Source organism: Sinohyriopsis cumingii, chromosome 2 (genome assembly GCF_028554795.1).
Source record: "Sinohyriopsis cumingii isolate HCF-2022 chromosome 2, ASM2855479v2, whole genome shotgun sequence".
Taxonomy (NCBI): Eukaryota; Metazoa; Mollusca; class Bivalvia; order Unionida; family Unionidae; genus Sinohyriopsis; species Sinohyriopsis cumingii.
This window is the reverse complement of record NC_142962.1, coordinates 111,326,652-111,348,153: the sequence shown is the minus strand read 5'-3', so window position 1 is coordinate 111,348,153 and position 21,502 is coordinate 111,326,652. Positions and strand designations below refer to the sequence as shown.

General features: G+C 33.0%; 1 protein-coding gene across 2 annotated transcripts in view; it reads left to right on the top strand.

Moving 5' to 3' along the window:
- LOC149805612 (low-density lipoprotein receptor-related protein 2-like) overlaps window positions 1–21,270 on the top strand; it is a 59,719-nt gene extending 38,449 nt beyond the window's left edge. The window contains exons 7-16 of one of the 2 annotated variants that reach the window (XM_089950245.1): window positions 1,938–2,066; window positions 3,344–3,568; window positions 8,005–8,173; window positions 10,350–10,477; window positions 12,992–13,142; window positions 13,617–13,723; window positions 16,321–16,449; window positions 18,363–18,437; window positions 18,985–19,090; window positions 19,957–21,270. In XM_089950245.1, the coding sequence (XP_089806371.1) occupies window positions 1,938–2,066; window positions 3,344–3,568; window positions 8,005–8,173; window positions 10,350–10,477; window positions 12,992–13,142; window positions 13,617–13,723; window positions 16,321–16,449; window positions 18,363–18,437; window positions 18,985–19,090; window positions 19,957–20,068 (1,331 nt within the window). In that variant the 3' untranslated portion in view covers window positions 20,069–21,270. The remainder of the gene's footprint in view (window positions 1–1,937; window positions 2,067–3,343; window positions 3,569–8,004; window positions 8,174–10,349; window positions 10,478–12,991; window positions 13,143–13,616; window positions 13,724–16,320; window positions 16,450–18,362; window positions 18,438–18,984; window positions 19,091–19,956) is intronic. The other variant, XM_089950246.1, reaches the window with a different exon arrangement.
- The last annotated feature ends 232 nt before the right edge of the window (window positions 21,271–21,502 follow it).

Below are 21,502 nucleotides of genomic sequence, written 5' to 3'. Positions count from 1 at the left end.
GCAATATGTTGGACTGATAGTAAACTGTATAATAATGCAAGCTCTATCAATACATACACTTTGTGATAATGACGTCCATATTCAAGAGCGCATCTCATATTTCAGCCATTTTATCAAGATTGAGATATACCTATTTTTTTTATAAAATGGGTATCAGCTTGATATTTCTGAAAATATAAAATATTAATATGTGTGTTGTGTGGTACACTTTCCAATTGACATCTTATATTCCTTTGATCTAGTCTGAAAATTCCTTTCTGCTATTCCTCTTTGCACATGCATTAACCTATCTTAAACGCTTCTTTATCTCTTCTTCCTCTATGTTCAACTTAATTCATTTATTCTTTCTGTAACAGCTCTAATTTATTTCTTCTTTTTTTGCAGCTACGATTATGGTTTGCTTGTTATTGCCTGTCTCTCACTCATACCTCTGCATTTGTCTTCTTCTCTTTGCAGCTACGTTGATCTTTCTTTTTCCTCTCTCTCCAATGACATTTGTCTCTCTTTGTTTTTTATTATGGTGAATCTTTCTTAACTTTACTTCCGTCCTGTGTTTTAATCTCAACTATATTGCTGTAATGTCAGACCCTGATATGGACTTGCTAATCAAACCTAACGCACATGTATCACCCAAATTGGTTTTATTTGCAAAATGTAGGACCAAAATAATTTGTATTGCTTTCTCCTTTAAAGATCATATTGTCTGGCAAGCTAGAACAATTAATATTGTTTTAGGACTCAGATTTTTCCATAGTAGGAATTAGGTGACATTGCGGAAGCTTTTTGGTTTCATTGCTGATTCCCAAAATATGTAAATAATACATGGATCTTAGAAATAACATTTCAAGAACATTTTCTTTTTAAATGTGTTCAAATCCTGGACGATGTTCCAATTTTCTGTTAAAGTGAGTAACATAAAAGAGCGAAAGCCTACGTGATGCGTAATACTTATGAAAGGATGTGTTCCATTGGAATATATGTTCAAATTGGAAACGAGCATACAATGAATCGAATCAAATGTCCAAACAATTAATACAAATATCCTACTCATCTCCAGTGGCCTTCAGAGCACCTTCCAGTATTGGACGTTTTGACGTAAATGTGGTCTCTAATGTGCGTATGTGCGAATGACTTGTAGTGTGGCAATATGATTCTTGTCTTTTGATGTACCACAATAAAATAATTCAAACGTGTTCTTGTCAGAGACCACTTAATATTCCTGTCGAAGATTATTTTAGATGGGCACCATATATTTCCAATGAATACTAAATTAAATAAATAATTTCACGCAATTAAAATATGGAACACAACTATAAGACCAATTGTGTCACATATATTAAACCAAATAATGAATAAGGTCTCAAGTAAGCACAATTATATAAAAAGCTAATATACAAAACAAGAACCAGTATGAGGGTCAACAATTTTAATTCCTAGAAAAGATTAAGTTGTATACAAGATATGGCCTGCTACCATAATTATAATGAATAACATTGCAAGCATCAGGAAAAACAGATTCCGAAAAGGGAAATTCCAATTTCCAGTTCATTGACCCAATAAACATGTGCACGTCTATTGATAACAATACTAATTGTTAATCCGCATTCAGACAAATATTTGCTATGTAGTATTTCTTGACAAAATATAATTTACTAGTCAGATACTCAACAAACTTGATTTTTGGTTAGACAAAGTCGAGACCTGAATTCAGTTGTGCATATCATATAATCAGGAAGAACAAAACTAACAAATACAAATTAAAGATAAATTATATATAATATACTGACCTCTGAACCCTACTGAACTTTACAAATGAATACATGTCAGATTTTCACGTTATTTTAAATATTTTAAACTTTACCTTTAATACGTAGTGCATAGTATCGATAAATGAATTAACACATTTACCTACGTCTCAAATAGCTTTCATATTACAGCTAACAATGGATGTTCTAGTGGGCGTGATGGTTGTAGCCATTTTTGCTTCCCGCTACCTCGTGGTTCTAAAACGTGTTCCTGTCCTGACTTTATGACCCTTCTTCCTGATCGTCACACCTGCCAAAGCAGTGAGTATTTTCCAATATTTGTATGGTCAGAATCAATACTTATTATTAATAGTGCCACCTTTTGAAACTGCAAGACATCATATTGCTTTATATACGTTATTATTACACAGCTATAGGTTGACATAACATAATGAAGAAATGATGATAGATGCGTATGCATAGGTTTCATAATGATTGTATGTTTGTATGTATGTGTGATTCATAATTTGCAAACAAGGTAGGTGGTTGTCCACTATTTCGTAACTTGTTCATTTTATCTACATAACATATTCTTTGATTGATATTTACAATCATAAAATCACTAACAAAAGTTATACATGTGTCATATGTCTTGGAGACAAGTTCTAGACGTAAATAAGCCCTAATGTAACCGTACTATTACAATTAACACGTGATACTGCATTTAAAACGAACTCACTCAAATTTCTACATTTTAGGTAGGCCTATAAGTAATTAATTTGGTCTTTCAGAATGATTGCACATCTGACATGCTGGAACATTTCTTCATTTTATTGGTATGACATGTGATGCTAATATCAGTTCACATATACAATTCATATATATCGATTAGAATCAATAGTATTAAAGGATTAGTTAAATCGACAAAAAGGATGCGGAATGGATGATGTACTCAGTTTATCTGATAATATATTCATAATGTCATTATTATTATTATTATTATTTTAATCATGAGAAAGCTATACCATGATGAATTAAATGAAGACATTGACTTTCGTTTACAATTAGTGATTGAGCCTAAATAAAACATATTGCCACAAATGCGTAAAAAAGTGTGCTTTATTTTCTAATACGGAGTTCTTGTTTCTACACAAATGTTTGAAATGTAATATTCTATTCAGATTAGAACAAGTATAATTATTAAGTTAGGTAGCTAAGTTTACAACCGGATTCATTTTAAATTTTTAAAAAAATGCGTTCTGTATAAAGTAGTTAAACATTAAATACATTAAGCAGATATAACCATAAATGGCTTAGAAACCGTCGTACATTCTTACCTTGATATATATATGTTATGTATTATATATTATTCTTCATTTGCGTATTCGTACTTACTCCCAAAACTGATATTGTGATTTAGATATACATTTAAAAAATAATTGAAAGATACTAAGTATAGAAACCACCACTACTACTACTACTACTACTACTACTAATAATAATAATAATAATGCGTACCCTTGTAATCCACGATCAGCTTTTGAAGTAAATGTGATCTGTCATTGTTCGAGTCATTTCTTTTTCTTTTCATAATAAAGCCAGTATTCTCCTAATCACAACAAATGACAGACCTCATATATATGCCATAGACCCAAGTAATGGCCAGGATATGACAATTGCACTTGAAAACCTAGACGAACCTCATGCTATATCCTACGACCCTGTAAATGGAACTATATTCTGGACTGATACCAAGCTTCGTATGCTATTATCAGCATCCGTATCCGGACATAGCAAAAGAGATATACGCTATTTAAAAATCAGTAAGTTTCCTTTATGCTAAGTTTTGCAAATATATTTCGCAATTATTATAGTTTTCGTTAGTTTTTCTTTCTTTTCACATATATGTGTGTCATAGTATTATCATACATCAGGGTTTTTTTAAATCTAAAACAGTGCAACATACCAGCTACAAATTAGGTTGGTAACATATTCGTGTCACCATCATCTAAAAAGTGTGTTTGCAACATATTGGTTTCATTGTTCATCTACAAATTATGCTTGCACCATGTCGTCTTCACAATCATCCATAAAGCGTGCTTGTACCATACCGTCTTCACCATCATCTGCAAAGTGGGCTCGCATCTTATTGCCTTCACCATCATCTATAAAGCGTGCTTGTACCATATCGTCTTCATCATCAAGTACGAAGTATGCTTGTTACATATTGTTCCCACTATCATCTACAAAGTTTGGTTACAACATATTGTCGTCACCATCATCTACAATGTGTGATTGTACACGATTTTCGTCACCATCATCTACAATGTGTGCATGCAACATAGTGTCGTCTCCATTATCTACAAAATGTGATTGTACAAGATTGCCTCCACCATTAAATGAATATAACATACACATTTGTTCCTGTGTTATATATTCAGTAGGTGATAGTTTGTTATAAACACGAACTATAAAACAAAGATATGTTTTACCAGTTTTATAAATCCTGGGTCTCCATAAGCTTTATCGAAAATTGTAATTTTCATCATACATGTTGGGTATTATTATCTGACCAGTTCCCTTGTGTCATCTGGCCTGCTTGTTCTGTCCGATATCCGACCGGAAAGTTCTCTTCTTATCGATTCTGGATGAGTGGATTCAGTTGTATACTATTTAAAACAATAAGTTATTTTCGTAAACTGGTGTTTACTTATAATTGTACATTTACGAAAGCGCCATCCACCTTTCCAAGTTAATCACTACAGTTTAGATGCAAGCTCTCTTGACATAGTTGGCCACTCTCATAATATCTGTATATCACTCCACTATGTTAAGCATCATATCTCTTCTAGTATGCACCCATACTGTATATCTTTGTATATCAGCTTTGCGTTCATTCTCGTCGCCTATACATCATCTTTGAATACTATATAATATGCCAACATCTCCTTCCCTTACATACATAATATGATTATCTAACTCTTACTAAAGGACAGCCCTCTTTACATTCAAACCAGCACATAACTAAATAGTTGACAGAGCGTTCTGTTTGACATAGTTTCCCAGACTTTTCATGATGCTGACTCATTTACCTATGAAAATGTCCAGACGGCGCCCCCTTTCCTTCCCACCCTCTCCTCCTCTCGCTCTCTCTTTATCTCTCTCTATGGATATGCGAATATTATAGAATGGATCTACTCTGGATTAAATTATATGTATTTATTTAGTAATCGGCCTGATGGGTTGGTGGGTCTTCGTACCGGAGTAATATATTTCTTAGTCCGATCGGCACGGATCAAAGATTTTCAAGTTGATTTGTTTTGTAATCCATTAATTTTAACCACTGATTATCCAGGATCTGTTTGAGATAGTAATGATCAAATTATTTATGACACAACATGGAAGACTTACTTAATGTAACTTTAGACCAGTGTAGCCAAACTATCTGATCCAATATAAGTGAGGTGATATTTGCTTTGTATCATGCTACGGCGGCTTGTACGTTTAGTCTGATGGATGTTTAAGGATTTTAGCAAGATGATATTGAGCTGATTGTTGAAGAGGGTATTAATACTGTATCAATGGGAACGTGAAAGTCTCATCCAAATAGCAAACATAAGGTGAAAAGTGTGTTCATGTTGTTGAAGGAAAGACCGGATGACTTTGCATCAGACTTGGTCAGATTGGCTATTTGTTACTACATATATCTATAAGTGATATTGCTATGTTGTCATCAATGCATTAGCATGTTGTGTACTCCTCTTTTTGCTAACTCGTTTTTTGAAGGCTTGAAATCTGAAGAGAAGATGCGAAATTTTGACCACTGTTGGTAAGGATGGAGTCAGATATCCCATACTGTCAAATGTACTCATTATAATGAATTCTGTTTTTTTTTCTACTGTATTGCGTGTGCTTAAACTCAATGTTTATGTTCATTTGCTTAGCGCATCTAATAATAGTGCAACAAATTTCGTTCCATTGTCACATTATGGTAGGTCTCAATATGTCCATGTGACTGCATACTGGCAGGGGCTTTAAGGATTTATCTATTTGATGTGTATGTCGTTTTGATATCTGATTAGTCTCGCGCGATTTAGCATAACCTTCAATAGCCCTGTATATGTTTGGCTACACATATATTAATCGGATTGCATGGTGTATTATCTCAATACCCTGGTAAAACTGTTATGAGTGCATCATGACATAACAAGATTCCATTGTGTCTATTTTCCGTCCGGTAATACAATTGGAAAATGAACGCATTATTATGTCTTCGTTTTCCTCTACTACAGTTAGGCAAGCCTTTCTTTCATTCTGCAAAGACCCCGCTTTCTAACTATTCTATCATTCAGAGTTGCATAACCCTTAGACTCTGAGCTTAAGGTCATCTATTATGTTACTTGATGAATATGATCTATATTCGTATAACACATCAGTGGCCTGGACCATGGCTCAACAATGAATATTTTGACTCATTAACCAATACATATACATACACTGATGGAGCCCATTGAAGTACATATCCTACCATATTACCCTTACTAACTTAGCATTTGTGCCAGTATATACATTGCATCTGATCATCTGGAATTTCTCCAGATTAATGTGTCTATTCCCTACGAAACATCACTTTCGTATCTGAATTGAGCTTTCCTTGCCAGTAACGTATAAACAATGCCCACCTTAGCATGCTACCCGCCTTATGTTTGGTTGATGTTATGTTTCTAATTTCAGCTTAATCAGTATAGAACAAAAAGGCTAGAAAACCCCTTGACGAACTTTCAATAATAATTACACAGGGTTAAAGGTGATCATACCACATGATATAATCGGTGCAGGGGAACCTCAGACAGGGTCGTCACTTTTCATGATCAACTATAATGCCCTCTTTAGACAAAATATATAGCTATGATATTTACTTGAGAGATATCGAAATTGGATTCGGAAGAGTGAAGGCTCACGCTGGTCTATAGAAGTCTTACAAACACCAAATTCCAATTTTCCAAGTGTTCTTCGAAATTCTTGCTAAAACCGATTCCATCATAAATATAGACAAGAGTAAACGTCGACTTTCAAATTTGTGAAACTAATGTCATGGTCATAAGAAGATCGAATGGATCTTTGGACAACCCAAGCACCGATTTATGTGCTATAAGCCATGCCCTGGGTTTCGCCAAGTTTGTACAAGGAATTTGCTAAAAGCCCTATGTCAAATCGAGGCTGGAAAAATCAGATCATTTGACTGTCCAAACAGAAATGCAAAATCATCATTCCGAGGTGTAGGAAAGGTTACTTGTTTCTTAACTTTGTTTAATGCACAATACTCACCTGAAAACCTGAATCACCCATTCGGTTTTCTTACTAGTGCTACTGGGCATAACCATGGTGTACATGCAAATTATATTATATCTTGAGCTAATTTTTTTTTGTCTGTACTTATATCTTCTCCTTAGTTGCAAAGTTAGTGTTGCATGGTATCCGAGATATATATATATATATATATATATATATATATATATATATATATATATATATATATATATATATATATATATATATATATATATATATATATATATATATATATATATATACATATATATATATACATATATATATATATATATATATATATATATATATATATATATATATATATATATATATATATATATATATAGATACATACATACATACATACATACATACATGCATACATACATACATACTTATAATTAACATTGGTACACCGTAATTCATAAATGTCTTGCACAAACGTTTCTAGTTTATCCAATATATTTATAATGTTTTCTCTCACCTCAGTCAGTCAGAATTAGACAGATTATACGCTAGGTGTTTAACTATACTGTATTTTAGGTCAGTGTCCTCGAGACCAGCTGATCTTAAGCATACTGAGTTGTTACCAGGTGAGATCTGTCAAGTTGATTATTTTTGCTAGGAAGAGCTGATTTCAATCCATGTTAACATTATCAAGACCCTCCTCATGTATAACAATAAAGATCATTTTTTTCTAATACTATCAAGCCAATGTGCTCAATGTCTCACAGAGGCACTAAGTAAAGAATATGGCCTTTCCTTTACCAAGGTTAGAATACTTGGTATATATTAATGTTACCATTCTACACGCGCCTAAAATATTGATATTTGCTGAATGACTGGCCATATAATCCGACAGAATAGTGCCTTCATTTGCCTCGAACCTTATTACTATTTCGTTAACTACATTTCCCCATTGTAGACTCTTCGCCTCAAGGAATTGCAGTAGATGCGACGTCGAGACTATTGTTTTATACAGACAAGGAGAATGGTATAATAGCTGCACTTAGTTTGGATGGTTCTTCGCATAAAGTGGTTATCAGAAGTAAATTTGACGAGCCAGAGGCTATTGTGACCAATCCAATAAATGGGTACGTATTGTGTCATCATCCACGGGTCGCCGTTACTGGTACCAATCGAATATTTGATACGTAATGCTTTATCCTTCACTGGTCACTGTGACTGGTACGTATTCATGTAATACCATTACAATACGTAACACATACTATTGCATTGGTCAACATATCGCTGAGATAGCATTTGCTTTATTCTATTTACTGGTCTTTAGTTATCCATTCGTCTCCAACTTAGCTGGATTACAGCAAGATTCCAATACGTCATGGCACCAAGATATTGAGGAATGTTCTGAAAGTGTGGGACGTGTTGAAGTTTTCCTTGTTGTGATATAATGTGTCTCTCTCTTACCCGTACACTTTAGACCTCGTTACTTACAAAAGAGCTCGATAGGTTAATTATATTATTTCTAGTAGATTATTTGTTCATCTGATCATTTGATCTTATGCTTGAATTTCCACTGGAGCTCGAGATCTCCTTCGTCTGGATTAATGTAGCTGGTCTCATGGTGGCAGAGTTTGTATTATTATCTGTCACTATATATATATGTCCACTGGATAGTGGATTGCTATTTTTCGATAAAATTGATTTAAGGTAATATAGATTTTTTTCCTATGTGATAACATTATACAGAGAAAGTTAAGTTCAAATACACACTGTACATGAGTCAAAATACAATACATATATATTATTTAATTCCCCATAGCACCTAACCTAATGGTAGAGCTGAGATGTATGTATTTTCTTCTGGAGTATGCCAAGTTATTATGTCTGTTACTTACACATTATTGCATATTAGTGGCTTTTATATTTTCATATCGATATAATACTATATCCTTCAATTAATTAAGAAGTAAGGGTAAAGTTCAATAAAGACATACAGGCATTTAGAGAAAAGCAGGCGGATATACAGAGGCTGAAAGAGAACATCATGTTATTATCGAAAACAAATATCGATTAACCGATCGACAATGATGTTCAAAAGCCCAGGTTTGATTGATAGTAAAGGAACGTTTGAATGCATCTGTTTGTGTTAATGATCATGCCCTGATGATTGCTTTAAGAGCGGGGCGTTTCGAAAGACCCAATCTTACTGAAGACATCCAAATTTCAAAATCAAGGTACACCGCACGATCAGCTCAGATACTTGAGTGGCAATGTTTTAATGGGTATGTTCACAAACCACTTTTGTGAGGAATAGGCAACTCGATAATCAGTACACTTGGATAAAGTGATACTTTTTTAAAGGCAAATGTTTGTAATGTAGCGCAAATGATAGCACCTAATTTTCATCCACAAATTAATTCCTTTGAAACAATTAAGGTAATTACCTGCACTACATTACTCGATATAAACTCATGAAATAAATAAGTGGTTTTTATAGGTTAAAATGGAAATTAACTTATAACCATGGATATTCATCTGATCATTTCAGTTTATGTAAAATGACTCGATACCAGTGAAACCAAACCTCAATCGAATGGGAAACATAGTTACATTAGTTTCCTGTCCAAAGAGATTTCACGATACACTGCAATATGCGTTTACTTGTTTCAGACTTTCATCTCTTCTTTGGGATTTTCGATTTGATTTTAGTTAAGTTCTTAAAATACTCGTAATGACATCATTGATTATAAAATAAAATAATGCAATGTTAATCATGGTTCAAAAAATAGTTGTCAAATGTTAACAAAAAAACTTGTTTGACAATATTAGGAAGCTGAAAAGTTTGCAAAGTTCAATACTTTGTTTTGAATTGTCTCGTTGATTTTTTACGGTTCATTATGAATGGAAAATAATCCAATCTTGCCTTCCACTATTTGTTGAATGGTCATTAATTGATAAGAAATGTGTATAACCTTTCCTAACCTTAACATCCAGGGTTACCTTTTTATGCAATCGAGTTTAAGACAAATTAGAACACGTTATTAATACGTTCCAAAATGTGTTCATTTGAGAAGCGATACGCATGAATATATATAGATAGAGAGATCAAGAAACATACGTATGATTAATTGATATATGTTATTTCCGACATTGAGTTTACTAGTGTTTTACTATGCGGTGATTATTTGATATGGCGAAATTTATATTAGTTAATCATATGACTGCTGGCGACTCTCTATCATCTTTTATCGTAAGGAACAATGTTAATTTATAGATGGTAAGTATTATTGTATCGATTAATTTCAGTACCATATTTTGGACTAGTTTTGGAAACAATGGCAAGATTGAAACAGCAAACTATGATGGCACAAATAGACAGGAGTTGATCAACACAGGACATGTAGAACCGTCCGGCCTGGCCATAGACATTACAGGTGTGATGATCGCTTGTTATTATCTGGTGTACTTGATGATTTTACGAGGATTAAAGCTATGTATAACGTCTTTGTTTATCGACATTGCAACGGTCCTAGCACATCTTGGGATATGCTGAATGGGGTTTTACCTTCATGATTGAGGAAGGACATATAAAAATTATCATAGCAAAGCAAAGATGTATGCTTATTCTACCAATTATGGCAGACATTGACGGTTAAAAGAGAAATCATAAACCTGACACGGAGTATGTGCACTGGTCTCCGCCTTGTTATACATTAATTCCACGAGTGATGGTTCTTTCGTTATGAATACTATTTTTGCTAGTGTAGAAAAGGGCATTAGCCGAAAACATTATCTGAGCGGCTGCTTCTTCATAACCCCATCCATTCACTCTACCGTATCAGATATCTTTCGAAAGCTTATTTTATGTATATATGATTTAATTTACATTTGTCTTAATTTAGTTGCCTGTACGTTAGATTTATTGTATCAACTTCGAATTCATGTTATTGTAATGTAATTATATTGACTGGATTTGATTTTTTCCAGAAATTCATTTTCCAGAAATTAAGTTCAGTTCGTAAACACCCATTAGATAAATTTTTTATGTAATGCTGGCCTAGTTACTGACCTTGATTCATTAATTGAAGTAATCAACTTTTTGTTTCATTGTAGATTCATGAACTAAAATCGAAGCCGTACTTGAAATGCGCGACACATAACATGTAACAATTTGTTTTCAAAACTACTGCTTTACCAGAAGATTGACCCGCATCCGAGCATATGTTTTGTGTAGTAGCCAGAGTTAATATTAATGTATTGAGTAATAATTGTATTCTTGCCTGAACTCCTGTGACGTCAAAGTGGTTTTAATTGTGACCAGTTTGAGGTTTTACTTTTTTCTTCAAATTATTCCATTCTAAGAAAACAAATTCCCTGGAAACCGGTTTGCTCTAAATAAATTTCTAGACAAGGAAAATTATCAAAATTTACAGAAATCAAACACTGGAATAGTATTATATGTGATTAAACAAATAAATGTTAACACATCAGGACGACGCTGAGCACAGCATACGTTATCGTCTACCATTTTCATTTTATCGTGATTCGAATTAATTAATTATGATATTTTGTTACTAGGACTTCTATCTTTGAATTATTGGATTATTATTGAAATAGTTTGGAACTGATTCGTAGAACCGTAAGTTCTTTTTTTCATTCTTCCGTTTATTTTAGGGAAATAAATTGTTTATTATTTTTTACAAAGCTTGTTGTCGCCACTTTTTTCTTGTTATTGTTTAAAAGAGCCGAAACACGTAACAATATTTTGTCTAATATATGTTGAGTAATAATGCCGTACTCGTGATTCGTGCTATTAAGAAAAACTTTCATTTTATATTAGATTTCTGATTAGCTCTTCTAAATATATGCATTAGCAAAAAGGGCAATAGTACCATGACGTTTACAATTGTTTGTTTATTTCTAATAAAATAAAGTGCCGATAGGGCAGAATTATTACAATTTCTGTAAATTGTCTCTCGTGACGAAGTTAATTTCACTGTTCATATTCTTCATCGTTAAATGGCCATTAACCCCTAAAGTGTTAAAACTACTGAAAATGAAGTGGATGCCATTTTTTCCTTGCAGTTCTCGGACCTGTTATTAATAAAGTTCTTAAAAAATGACGCATGACAGTCCAGTAATCTTACATGTCTCTATATTTCATTTAAATGCTTTTCATCATGATACCTTCATCATTATATTGTTAACAAAGTGAAACGTTCAATAATGAAAAACATTTATATCATGGCATGTTAGATAGCTAAACGCCAAAAAAATAATAATGGATAATTAACTTAAATGTACTATGATCTGGGTCACACAAGTACACGCTGGTTCTGATCTATGTATACCATGTTAGTCTATCCTTGAAGTAATGCTTAGATCATATTTAAATGTCCTATACAACTGTATTGCTTCCTCCAAATGCAGATGTTCGTGAATTACTAAGATTCTGCAAATTCCAAATAATTTCAACATATATAAATACTTTCCATGGAAGATATGTGATAGTGTCGTTTGCTATATAAAGATAATAAATAATGAATGTTTTGGAATTCGACAATATGACATATACAATAAAACAAGTTTCACACTTACTTGCCTCAAAATGATAGCAAACATCTACTGAAAAATCATAGGCACACTTTAGCCCCCTCTCCATTTGAACAGAGAGAGCATATCAAGGAAATGGAACTGCACCTTTTACGTAAGTTTTAGTACATTTCGTCAGGCTCCCATACCAGGTTGTTGCATGAATGCTTTGTGCTGTTTCATTTGAAACCAATAAATGACACAATATAACATTTCATCATAAAGATTTATATTAAATATGATGTGAGTGTAGGGCCAAAACAAAATGCATCATAGAAAGTAATATATTGATAGTTTGAAATCAAGACAATAAGGGTGGATCTTAAAATATTAAATATTGGAGCACTGATTTGCAGAGGCTGTTCTGTACTGGTGTATCGCGGGTGGCATATACAAAGCTGATTTGAACGGTTTCAATCATCACCTCATTTACAAGGAGACGAAATCTTCAATCTACAGGATTGCCTTCTACCAGTCATACCTGTACTTTACATCATCGAGTCGGAGGTACTACTGAGCATTTGTATTTTTACTGCATCTTCTGATTTGTGTTATGGGTGTCGGAGATTTAAGTGGCATTATATACCTATGTAGTCTCATTATAACTATTTATTAATCTTTATAAAATGACGAAAATATGTTTTTGCTTTATTCGTTAACATATTCTTACAATCATTGTCAGGCAGGTCAGTTAGTAATTTAATCGTACACCTTTCCTGCGCAGAGTTGTTCAATCAACACGAGCTTGATTTTCCTTCCCAATAATGCTCAAGGCATATCTGTAAAGGACTATAAATAGTTCTAGTTATTAGGGCTAACTTTTAAAATAACAGAAAAGTTTAATTGGAATACAAATAAAACATGGAAAGCTAGTAAAATAATATCATCAGCGTAATCTCAGTTGCTGTCACACTTATCTTTATTGCAGTCATACTTAATTGATTAAGTCTATCATGTTTTAAGAGAGCATTTGTTTTGTAGATATGTGATGCAAATCGGAATAGATGAGAGAAAACCGACGCCATTTGCTCATGCCACTGATGGAAACATCGTTGATCTTCATATTTTTAACGGAACACTGAATATAGGTACACATACAAACACTTATTTTTTTTTTGTCCCATCTACTAATTATGTACCCATAATGGGGTAATTATCAGGGACAATTATTAAATATATACATAATAGCCAGTTAGGTGGCGGATCTAATTTCTTTCCGTCAAGACCGTTAAATTAGTTCTTGTTGTTGTTGTTTTAGTTTGAACGCAATTGCGGATTTAAATGCAATGAACTGACATCAATCAATGCAAACGTAGTTTACACTTGTAAGACAGGGCGTCGCTAGAAGGAGTTGGCGACGAATATTAATATTGTCCAAAAACGATAACCTCATTACCACTGGTACATTCTCCGCTTTTGTACATGAATATCTTGAATCATTAGATCCAAATGAAATCATGGTTGAAGCGTCAGCTGTAAATATTTAGCGTATATGACACTGGGCCTTTTGAACAGCATATTCGACATAAATAAAGGAGAAACGTGCTTTCAAAATGGAGTTATACTAAATAAAGAATATATACTCTGACCAGTGACTAATTTTTAAATGCTTTGGGGATCATTTTATGAGAATTATTCTATAATGTGAAAAAATATTTGAAGTAACCCCGAATTACGTCTTTCGTAACGGCCAACCATACTAGCAAATACAGTAAATCTTCCCGGCACACGCATATGTAACATATGTAATCAATGTCATGACATAAATCACGTTATTAATATAATAAAAGTTCGTTGTAGGAAAAGGCGGACATGTATAAGAAAATTATAAACGTGTTGTCATTCCTTAAATTACATGTATTGCAGAATGTTGGAAAACGTTTAATGTATAATGTAATTCCGATATTATTTTCGGCCTTGACGAATACAAAAGACTTCAGAAGAACCTGAAAAAACAGAAAGTTAATTTATTCTAGAAGCTGAATGTTCAAGGTTGAAATCGTGGCCAAGGAAATATATGTGTTCTGTGAAAAGGATGTCTATATATCGTCGTTGTCACTGCGATGATTGAATCTTTTGCGTAACTTTTGATAATGAGGACTATCAATCATGCATGTTATGAGATCAATTACATTCTCTGTTTCGCAAGATCTATTTGGACTATGTCAGGTCAATCTTTCACTCATTCGTATGATAGAGAATGTGCTTCTCTCTATCATATGGGGACGGGTTTTGCACCTTTTATCACCAAAGGAACCAAGTTTGAGCTGTACAGTTGGCGTTATCTGCCCCTTGTCTATAACGCCATTTAAGTTTTCTTTTTTTTTTTTTTTTTTTTTTTTTGTTTCAGGCAGTCTAGTTCTGTTTTTTCGGATGATTAACTTTAATGTGTCAAACGATTTGATGATGGGCCACACGTTCGCGTTATTGAAGTTGCCCTAGAAATGTATGTATCATAAATTATACCCCGGATATTACCAGAGACCAGAACAACCTCAAGGACATTCTAGTCAGGGCGAAGATAACGCAAATCGCTAGTCATGGCTACCCTAGTCAATCTGTCTACCGTGGCGATAAAATGTTCAAAACCTATGAACCTGTGATAAAAACAAAGACATTTTCTAGCACAGTGACTACATAAATATTGCACATGCATGGTCTAAGCAAAACTTGCAAAACAGAGAATGTAATTTATCTAATTATATAAACCTGGTTGGATGACAAACAGACTGTACATGAACCCTGTCTTAGAACACTTCTCCGTCCCTGGCAGCACTTTCACGGGATTTTAAAACAGTGTTTACAATATCATTGATACAATGTTGTAATAGTCTTTCAAAACAGCAGGGTAAATTTAATGGGCTGAAGAAGACATATAATGTAATCTATTTAATGCATTGTTTGTTATTTGTATTTAGTCTTCATACTTTATAAAAAATAAGGCTCTAAAACAGATTGTTTAATATTAAAATGTGTTAATGCCGTCACTTCTCTCCCAGCTGTTTCTTCTTCTCATTGTGGTAGCTGTCAAGGCTTTAGTAACCGACCATTAAAAATAGTCGCATTGTAAGTGTAGCACCAGAACATCTCTCTCTCTTCACCATCGTAGAAAGATACCAGCAAATATTCACAAAACAAGAAGAGTTCGCCTATGTCATGCGTCGGTATCTCAGGGATTATGAATTAATGGCTACATGTAGTCACAGAAGAAACGGAAAGGCTAAAGTTCCCAAGTTGCGCCACATTATCACAATTATAAAGTAGCACCATTTATACGAGCATTGTCCATTGATTCATGGGTAATGCAAGAGTATGTGAGCTCAGTCAACAGCGAATTGAACACCTTGCTTTAGGTATTATGTTTCCTACGCACAAGTGGGTAACCGCTTGCAAAATAAAGTTACAAACTTAAATTACCATCGGATGCATATGTATTTGTAATCGTTGCATTTTGAAGCTGATGCTAATGTGTATGGCTGATATTGACCAAACATTTATCGTATCATCTTGTCTTTTCATCTAGTATATAGCGAGTGACCCGCGCTCATTTCCATACATGATTTGCTAAGGTTCAAGACTTAATAATAAACGTACAATCTTGATGAGTGCGAACACGAGTTACATTTAAATATAACATGAATCGTCGTATCTGCCTTTATCCTCTATCATGCGTTTTATATTTTAGACGGACATGGTTGTTCAAATGCACGTAATTCATGCAGCCATTTTTGTTTCCCGCGCCCTGGTGGTCTAAAGATGTGTGCTTGCCCTGATGGCATGTTCCTTGAGAGTGATGGTCTAACCTGCCAAACAAGTAAGTTGTGTAACCTGTTAGTTATATGAGTTCTTTCGTCACCCAATTCATTGCTGGGACGAGTTTCAGATCGAAAGAGTGAGAAAGACATCATTCTGGCCTCTTGTATAATGTATGTTTTTTTGAAAAAAAATCCAAATGAATTGCCAATAGTTTAAGATAGTTTAAGAATTAAATATTACAAGTTCATACAATATTTATCAGCCAAAGTTTTTTATTAAATATTTAATCTAAAAACTAAAATATTATTTTTGTAGTTTCAAATGTATTTTATTTCTAAATAAAGTATTTTTTAGCATGAAGATGATACGAAGGCATTTTAGCAAACAAACATCATAAATTGACACAAGTTTTAAATAAATTTAAACAATCCGAGATACATTATATTTACAAACTCAACTTGAATAATAATAATAATAATAATAATGATAATAATAATAATAATAATAATAATAATAATAGTAACAATCATATTAACATGTTAAATGTCCACTATAGGTAGGTGAAATAATTTCCTAATATCTTGCTTCTCAATGCATGAGAATCTTTAGTGAAATATCTAAGACTAAATACTATATTCGCATCTGCAAAGTAGGACTCAAAATTTAGGTCAGTAATACCGCGATTCTTGACTATGAGAACGAAATGGGTAAATAGTGTTTATTATTATGGGATATGTAGGCATTGCCCTTAAAAGGTCATTAGTCATTATACATAACAATGTTAATGTCTGGGAATGTAGCGCAAGTCTTATCCTCTGCTAATATTTGTGTTACAGTGATACTGCTTTAAAAATGATATACTTTGGTAAGGCAATATACTATATAGCATGTTACAAAAAGTATAACAATCCACTTTACGCAAATTATATTTCTCAAAAATACACCTTCTAAAAATTCCTCAATCTCTAGATTTACATCGCAAAGTTTCCAAGAAAGATTAGTAAAGTATTGTTTGCTGTTGATTTTCTTATGGATGCACATGTAAAATTGAATCGATATTTCTAGGAAACAATTAAAACGTGTGAAAAATAATGCATTGGCCTTCTCCCTGTCTGCTCCGTTTAATTTTATATGCGGTATTTTACTGATTTACGTACATACACTCATCCTGGCAGTCAGCAAGACATGCTAAACCAATTATCTAGCGTGTTTGTAGTAATGTAATGTTTGTTGACAGAAATATAAATTACAACCAACATAAATGTGATTATTATTGCTAATAAGAGCTGTGTTAGCCAACAATCGAGAGTAGAACGAAATGGACATTTCAACGTGACAGGTGATAACTGTAACTGTATAGCACTACAACAAGGATCTGAAATCATCTTTGTTTGAGCCTGCTTTCCTTGTCCTACCAGATGGTACATGTTTGAGTTAGAATTGTCTTCTTTATGCATTATGGAAAGGGCGTGAATATTTAAAGTAAAAATACATTGGCTCCTTTGTATTAATTGACGCTGTATTTGCTATTTTTACGTGATTACAAAATCGTATAACGGGTTTATATTAAAATATTGTCTACACATTTAGAATTAGTTTAAGAAAATATTCATACAAGGTACAGCTGATACTTACTTTGATTATGACGACTTAAAATTGTTTATACCAAGTTTTTCATCGCTGTAAAATATGTGCTGTAATATATACATATCATTTATGATTTAATAATATTATACAATTCATTTTAGCAGGAAAATAGGTAAGGCTATTGGCCGATCCGACGATGTTAAGTTCGCTCTACCCATTGCATCAATATGCTTTCGTGTAAAATCATGGAATCAGATGTTGGTTTAAAGTTGTATTTGAATGTATAAAGCACTAGCCTTATGTTATTTGTATTTAGCAAGTCTAGCAATTACTAACGTGTGCTTGTGCATCTCAATTTTAATGCCATTCTTTATGCAAATGTAGGTGTTATTTCTTTGCCAACGGACTACACAATGAATGCACACTTGAATCGATCTCCATCTTCATCTGAAATAGACGGTAAGAGTCAAATTAATATAAAGTTAAATTAAGTAACATATTCGCGGCATTATAAGAAAGAGATATGTGAACACACACATCTCGCTCTCTCTGTATATATCATAATATACCCCTTTGATTGACAATATATTTTGTATATCTCTCTAAACATATTTATATTGCATAATTTTAATTTCCTCATATCAATTCGTTTGCTTAGATGAAATAAATGTTTCTCAAAATGTCACAATGGGGATTGAATTTTATCAAAATTGTCATGTGGATGTTAGGGACACTAAACAACCATCAAAATGGATACAATATGACTGACAATAACTATGCATTTTGTGATCGGAATATGGGTATAAATTAGGATAAATGTACAATAGTCGAAATCATTGCATTATATGCCTTTGTATAACAATGCCCATCAGGATCTTCCAGCTGGTTTGGTATCGCACAGCTTGCGACATGTTTTTAAACTGTATTCTTCGCAAAGTTATACTTGACTCGAACAGTACAGATTCAAGAATTAATTGAACTCATATCATCAGTGTTTATGTCACAGGATCGTCTGTAGGTCTCACTGTTCTCCACGCTGCAGTCGGTGCACTTGCATGTCTCCTTGTCATCAGTGTGCTTCTTAATGTATATTTTCTTCGAATGAAAAAGAGGTAAGATACACGTAAACACATTTGTATCCACTGTGCAGAATATAAAATACAGCATGCGATATGATTAGGAAATTAGTGATGACCTGTCCGTTTAATTTCCTTCCAAACGTTATAAGTGCTTAGCTAGCTTGAATACAAATAAATAGCGTTCACATAAATGCCGCTGAACCAGTTCCATGGTATACTAGGTCCTAAAATATATTATAAGATCACACTTGAAAGATTTTCTTGTTTGCAGAACTTAAATTTATGAAACATTTGTGAACGACTCAAATATTTCCAGAATGTGACTAAACAAATGGTAATTTATTTAAATTTGTTTCGTAAGGTACACATTAAATTCAATAAATAAGAGTCTCGAAAAAGTACTCCATTTTCTAAAATTACAGTATTTTATGTTTTAACAAATGTAATTACTTTCGACAGTAAGATTTTATTTATTTTAGCTCATCTGCAGATTTGACTATTTTAAGTGGCTTAAACAAATTTGTATATTACACTCGACACCCTTAAAATCTCTCTCTCTCTCTCTCGCTCTCCCTCTCTCTCTGTCTGTATATATAAATATATATATGCATATATATATATATGTATGTATGTATGTATGTATGTATATAGTTCTATATAATAAGCATTTATGCATACTTCCTATAGTTGGATAGCACATCTTCTAAGCTTATTGCCATCATGATATGTAAAAGTATTTTCGATCTTAATATATATCTTGCTTTCCTGCTATCCACATAAATACTTGTTGCATTCCTTTATTTATGATTACCGTTAAAACCATGCTGAATAAACCCATACTGTGTCATGTAATATAATAAGTAATTGTTTACATATTTTTTCAATTCCATCTTTTTTAGAATGCAAACGGCGGATCATACAAGTGAATGCTATTCAGAATTGATGACAAAAGAAGTGGAGGATGGACACAGTCATGCATTATCCGAAGCGATCAACAATGACATTCAATAACTCGTTGACATTATGAATACCTTTTTCTGATTAGTGCTCGGCAAAAGAATACAATCTTTCACAAAACATTTTTTCTATTATTCTACAATGTTCACTTGTATCATGTACATTCTGGTAAAAGAGTTATGTGTTTAAAATCGCATTTAAATCTGTATGTTCCCGGAATATTTTATTTTTTTTCTTTCTATATTATCTATGACTTATTAGTTTTTACTTAATTTCGTAATACCATTATTGCATGTATTTATTTTGCAATGACATAATCTTCTCGTATTTAACATCGTTATTACTTCTCTCTGTGATGTACACTGCCGCTTATTTGTTAGAAACATGAATTTCAAAACCTCCTTCATTCTACCACATCATTCAGTGCTTTAATATAACATTGCAGACTTTCACTTCCTTCATTCTATCACCCGACTGACCGCTTTAATATACGCAGGCTTGGTATGGTGTAAAATAAAAATTTAATTTACACAAACAATTTCTTTTGCTGGGATAGCAAGATGAAAAATGATGTATTCGAATGAAAAAGAATCAGTGCAACTGTTGAGTTACCACATTTTGGTATTTGTATAATAAACTCAAATATAAATATATTTCCTAATGAAATTAAACAAACATTTTGTAAAAGTGTCTGTCTTATTGAGTCTCTTTGCTATCAGTTTCTGTATATCGGAAACATGGTCTAAAGAAAACTTTGAGTATCATTATCGATGACATCATAATATTGTTAAAGTGTTTCACAATGGAGAAATGGGACAATTGGCATTAATAAACATCCCTCAGATTAGATGCTTGTGTGAGATTCCATTGCCAGAACGATGCTAACTGAGCAATCTGTCGCAAAAGTTGCTAAAGTTCTGGATGACACCAGTAATACTTCCAGATCAACAGCACAGTGTTGTTGTGATCCCCATTGTACGTCAGATTCACGACGTGATCCAACATTCCATTGCCATTTAGTTCCGAAGAATCCTACTTTGAAAAATCTACGAGGAACTAAGATAAGGTGAAACGAAGGACCACTCCTTCAAGTCAGCAATCTAAATTATATCGATTTTTACTCAAGTTTAAATGAAGGTTTGCATTTCAATATTTGTTTCCTAAATATGATGTTATGTCTTATATTTCATTGTATTTAAATAATTTCCAGCCGTCTATTTCCAATTGATATACATATTAAAGTTTTTATTTCCAAATACTTGCTTTATTTTACCTTATACAGTTAAAACAAAATTTCAGTTACTACTCTATAGTAATATGTTCGTACAAACCTGAAATATGTCTTCTTAATATTGTGTAATAGTCATTGTTTTGGAAACTATTTTGTTTATTGTTTATGCCCTGAGGCTGTACCATCAATCTTTGATTGAAGCCGTGACAAAAATATACAGGAGACCCTTAAAAAGAAAAGTACCTGCTTATGAAGAA